Raw genomic sequence first — 6000 nt, 5'->3', positions numbered from 1 at the left:
TCACTGTGACTCTCAGTCCTGTGGAGTGAAACCCCATGACCTTAAACAACCCCAGGCTTTATTTAAAGCAGAAATAGGGCAGCAGCTATTCTAGACAATGTCATTAACTGGAGGCGATATGAAGGAATGCCACATATCTAAGAGGTCAGCGATAGAAAAAAAACTCAACATTTGTTATTCAAAATTCCACCACATAACCTTTAAAGTTCTCTTTAAAAAAGAAGACACGAGAGAGAGAGAGAAGCACACTGGATTCTTCTTTATGCAAGATCATTTATGTACACATATGGCTTCATACAGCAGCAACAATCTGGTTGGGAATACAAGCACATCAGGCAACTGCATCAACAACTAAATCAGAGAGCTATGGCCTTACATTATACAAACTGGCTATGACTGTTGCTTATAAGCTGAATGTAAAACAGAAAGATGTACTGGATCAGGTAGGACATGTCAGCATAATAATGATCTCCAAAGAACATCCTTTTCTCTTATAAAGATTTATTATTTTTCTCTACATAAGCTGATTGCACGTTGAGATACACACACATTATATGTATATATATATATGTATATATATATATATATATATAATTTTGGATTGTGAATCAAATCATTTCTGTACATAAGTTAAGAAATGTAACAGTTTGCTTAAAAATAGGTCACATCTTCACTGCTTTGTCCCTCTATGAAAGTGCAATGTCTTAATTTAAAGATTCTTTTCTATAAAAATTGGTCCAAACCCCTCAATCTAAATAAACAATTTTTTTTTTCAAATTTGATTTAGATTACATATTTTTGCTTTTGTTTTTCTATATTTTTTAAATCTACGTTTATATTTAATTTACAAACGTCTGCTAAATACAAGAATAACAGAGTCAGTTTACAAAAAAAAGCTTTACATGTAAAAGGTCATCTATGGTCTAAATACTTCATATTCTTTTTCATAACATCAGAACTTCTCCACAGCTCCATAGTACATGAAATATATTGTCATCAGTAAAAACAAACCAAAGGTAACAAAAATAATAAATGAAGTACAAGAATGCATAGGTGTGAGCAATCGCTGAATTAACAAAGCAAATACAATACAGGTCAGGTTTTGTCCATATGTGAAATATTTATACAGATTAATATTAGTAGAAGAGTTCTGTCTCTGCGATATATAGTCTTTCTGTCTCTGCTTTAAAACAAGTGGCCTGCACAAGAAGTATAATTCATAGGTTAATCAATCATGTTCTAAAATAGACTTTTCTGCAGCTTTCTGCTGCCTGTGTGTCCCACACTAACCTCAGGTAAAGAAAAAAAATGCCATTATTTGAAGAGAAAGCATTTCTGTGACAACTTCAACTGTTTGACATTTAAAGAGCAGCCACTGCATAGCACTTCAAACTGCACATGCTTTCACATGTCCAAATTGCTCTAAAGTGTACGCTTGTTATACAAGTCAGTATTCAAGAAGTCATAGTTCAGCCTGCAGAACAGATTCAAGTCTTACAATTATGTACTGCTTAATCATTTCAAAATCGTTGTTCATTCAGCCTGCTTCACAATATGCTCAAGGCCTCGATATCACTGGGCTGTTTTAACTTTCCGATACTCAGAGATCAAACAAAAGTGCTGAAAGGTAAATATAGCAATGTCCTCGTACAACCACCGGCAACCTCCACACTTTCATTTTGTTTTACGCTTCCATTTCTATCTAGGGCTGAATTATGATAAGAGTAGACAGAGACCAAAGACAGGGGGCTCTGAATGGCTAACAACATATTTTTGATTCTGTGCCCACACTGGCCCTATCTAACATGAACTGCTGTAGATTTTATTCTTAGTTTCTAGGGATGCATGATTCCGGCTTTGGCTAATTGAAAATACTGGAGAATGTGCTAATGCATTTCTTTATTTACTCCACTTAAGTGTGAGCTCTGGGTAATAAAAAACAAACAAAAAGGCTAAACGAAAATTGGTGCAAAAAATCATCCATTGGCCAATATGTCTGTAAAGAAATGAGAATCAGCCATAAAAATTCCTAATCAATGCATCCCTATTCATTTCTATTAACTACTGATGCCAAATCCCAGAACCAGATAAGAGGAGGTGAATTGTGCCAGAAGGTTTTCACAGTGCTTTCTGTAAAACATCTACCATGGTTTACCGATTCCCTTACGCAGAGCTGTGTTTTGAGTTACTATAGCTTCTAGAGGCTTAGTAGCGACATTTGTTACAGACTTGGATCCTCAAGGTTCAATGCATCCAGTTTATGTCCTGCTGATATGTGCACTCAATGTATTTTCACATTCATTAATTCTTCTACTAATTCAAAACTTTCTGACTATATGCCTGATACACCTGCCATTCATAACCTTCTCCTCTATATGCATCCGAGCCAAGACCATCAGTGTCCCTTAGATCAAATCTACTGGCGTTTCACCAGCAGTACTGCAAAGCATAACTCTTTTAAATAACAGTATCTCTCTGCTTTAAAAGCTATTCTTCAATTTCCAAGAAGCTTTCCCTCTTCAGTTGACTTGTTCTTTTGAAGCTTGATCCAGATTCAGAAAGAATGTTATGAATTGCCCTCTGGCAGTGCCAATACATACAAATGTTAGGGGTGTCAGAGTGAATAAAACAAAATGAAAGTTCACGGGTTTCATAATGGTGGTACGAAGTGAGAGGTGTCAGCAATATTGAAGCTTATTATTGAATCACCGCCTTTGAGGACATATGCTCATACAAAAGTGACCAGAAAAAGGAGAGAGCGAAAGAAACATGGCAGTGAGGCTACTTTGACATGTCTTGAATAAGGCATTTTTTATATCAATAAATTTAAAGGCAACACAAACTCAGAACATCACAAACATATTGACATGTACATCACAGTGCCTGCATTTTGAGAGAAAGAGAAAAAACATACAATACATCTGTGATAATCTGTGATGTGATTCAATCACATCTCTTCTCCTTCACTCTAATAAATAAACAAAAGTAAATAAATCTCCCTATGCTTTCTTAAAGGCAGAGGATTGTAGCTTTTCTGCTAACACAGAGGGAGGCCCATTCTATGCTGTCACACTGGCAAGAGCCTGCCTGCACTGTAGTTTTCAACTGCATAATTAGCCACAATCACAAGACTCTTGTGTTTGGGGCCCCCATGAGAAATGTTAAAGGGCATGTCCAGCAGTTTTCCAGAATTTCGTTGTCCCTTCTGACCTTGTGAGTTTTGAAAAGTCAAATAGAAGACTGAATATTCTGGTCTACGGTTAAAGGAATACAAATCTGTGTTGTCTTTGTAAGTTGATCTTTTTGCTTGTTTTGGGCATTCAACATACATGTACCAAGTATGTCCCATTAATAACTTCTCAATGTCCACTAAATGGCAGATGCATTCTACTCTTTCAATGTAAACTGAACAGCACTAATCCTGGGTCACACATATATTAGCAGTAACCTCAAAACTTACAGGGTTCATGTGGGTTGTATGATTCCCCTGCAGACTGTCTGGGTTTCAGTACGCAGAAACGTACTAAATGAAAGACAACGACCAAGCAAAAGCTAACTTGGCAAGTGTTACTGTGCTAGTAAGTTAGCCCATCTGTCTGCCTGCCACCTGAATGTCCATCCATTCATTATAGCCCAACTGGCTCATTTCTGCTTTAGTGCTGTAGCAGGTTGTTGGACTGAGGGCTGTCAGTTGTGTGTACTTATCAGAATATTAACCATGCCCAGATAATTCTCAACTAGGTCTGTTAAGCTATTTTAAGCCTTGTGTTATTATATTTCAATTATTATTTTTTATGAAATTTTGCTGTATATTTAATATAATACTCAATTGTATTAGCATACAACCATTTAAAATGTTTTACACTGTGTTCCTTGGGACTTGTAAGTGTAGCATCTTAAAATATGACAGGTTATACACTCACATTTCAGTCTGTAGGAGAGCTTACAAAGCAAGAGCACAAAGAAACTTTGAAAAAATTGGTGGACTTGTCCTTTAAGGACCCCAAAACACTGCTAAAATGTGCATGCATTATACACAGCTTAATCTATCCTCAGCTAAAGCCAACCATACGCAATAATAACAATAAGAAAATTTCAAAACAAAAATCTCAAATATATCAACTTTATGCTTCTGCCATATGTATTTACCATGTATTTACAAAGAAATGTGGAACCGTGTACGCAGTCTGAATGAGAAGCACCCTCACGAGCACAACTGAGCCAACAGAAATGTCAAGTGTCAGATCCAGTTTCTCTCAGATTCACAAAACGTTAAATCTGCTGCCCTGATTGCTGAATTCTTTGTGTAAACGCTCGGGACATGACATAATCACAATACACTCTTTTTTAAAAAGTGTAGTACATCTGCTCTGAATCTAAAACAGAGGAGAGAACAGAAAGTGTTATAATGTAACACAGTCCTAGTAGGCCAAGAGGTTTCCCTAACTTCTTCCAGGTCCTGCCGTGGAGGACTTTGTCCGGATATGACTATATACACACACTCATCTTTAGGATCCAGTTCTCTTTCCCATTAAGGCCAGCTGTGGAATATCCAGGGCATTAAGCACTGAATACAGACATTACGATGCCCAGCAGAAAGCCAAGGGCAGTAGTTTGAGCTCTAATAGCACTAAAGACAGCTAATGAAAAGATGACATGTTACCAGGCAATGGTCAATTTAAAGGGCTGTGAAAGATAAAGGGTCTGATTATAATGCTGAGAAAGATCACAGTTTGAATTTAATAGATAATCTGATTGTACTGATAATCAAGATGGTAACTATGATGCATATTTGCATATGTCTAAATGTGCATGTGTGTATGTGTACGTCTCTTGTGGCTGATATGTGGGCCATGGTTGTGGACCATGCTGTTTTTGCCCTGATTTGACCACTGGTTCTCAAAGTGAGAAAAAGGCAGCAAAATAAAGCACATGTGATTTGGCTAAGTAGTACAGGCACCTGGTTTGGCACTTGGTTTGAAGGTGCGTCATAGCAAAAGAGCAGAGCATCCTTCTGCTCCTCACAGATCTAATGTCCTTGGCAGTGTGCGGTCGTATCACAGCCACGGCTGAGCAGAGGGAGAGCAGGGGAATGTCCTTGATGAGAACCGGTAGAAGAGAGCATTGCTTGAATGGGCGAGGATGGCCTCTTTGGGCTCTTACTCTCCAGTCTGAGAGGCAGAAATGTTTTACCTGTAAGAGAAAAGAAGGCACTTAATGCACTGCGAATAGAAAAAACAGACAGTCAAACTAGCAGGTCCGGACAAACAACCAAATCAAAACAGACCAACACACTAAACCATTAAAAACTGCTACCAATGCACTATATTTCCTTATTATTACATACATATGTGTTTGGAAAAAATATGAAATATTACATGAAATACATATTTCAAACAATTGTTCAGCCAAAACTTCGCCCTTTACCTCAAATGTAGTTGATTAGCCAAGGCATACTTTTGCACAAGGTTGCTACAAGGTTAATGTAATTAAAAAGTAACGGAAGCCTTTATACTACCAGTTTAGCACAGTATAAACTGCATTCTTATGTCATCAACCACTTGCCTCAAACTTGTGTCTACTTCTTAATTTATCTCAAATATACATACTGTGTAGTTGTGGACACTATATAACTGATATCTTTGGAATTTCATCTTCAAAAATGGACAAAACAATAGTATATAGAGCACTGTGTAAAATTCAGGCACTTTATTATTTAACACTCATTAACTTAATGTCCAGTCATTCATTTCTCAGGAGAAATTATTTGAGAAGATTAGACATAAAATAATCCATGAGATAAGGTGAATGTCAAAGAACATAAAAACACAGGAGTTTCCAAAACATTATAATATGTAGAGAGCTATAGAAAATGGGACTCCTAACAGCCAAGAAGACCAAACAAAACTGTCACCATCAAAAACACATGACTTAAAGCTTTCATCTATAAGAGAGAAGAAAATCAAGCTCCAGTCTTGCTTCAGGTCTGAAAAAACAACA

At 36.9% G+C, this 6000-nt stretch overlaps 1 protein-coding gene across 2 annotated transcripts in view; it reads right to left on the bottom strand.

Annotated features, from left to right (window-relative positions):
• Positions 1-244: 244 nt before the first annotated feature.
• The window catches only part of foxo1a (forkhead box O1 a), a 40994-nt gene continuing 35238 nt past the window's right edge, over positions 245-6000 (bottom strand). For both annotated transcript variants that reach the window (XM_017696810.2, XM_017696811.2), the window contains one exon: positions 245-5193. In XM_017696810.2, coding sequence (XP_017552299.1) covers positions 5190-5193 — 4 coding nt within the window. In that variant the 3' untranslated portion in view covers positions 245-5189. The remainder of the gene's footprint in view (positions 5194-6000) is intronic.

Source organism: Pygocentrus nattereri, chromosome 17 (assembly GCF_015220715.1).
Source record: "Pygocentrus nattereri isolate fPygNat1 chromosome 17, fPygNat1.pri, whole genome shotgun sequence".
NCBI classification, from domain to species: Eukaryota; Metazoa; Chordata; class Actinopteri; order Characiformes; family Serrasalmidae; genus Pygocentrus; species Pygocentrus nattereri.
Note: the sequence above shows the minus strand (reverse complement) of the source record. Positions and strands in the feature narration are given on the sequence as shown.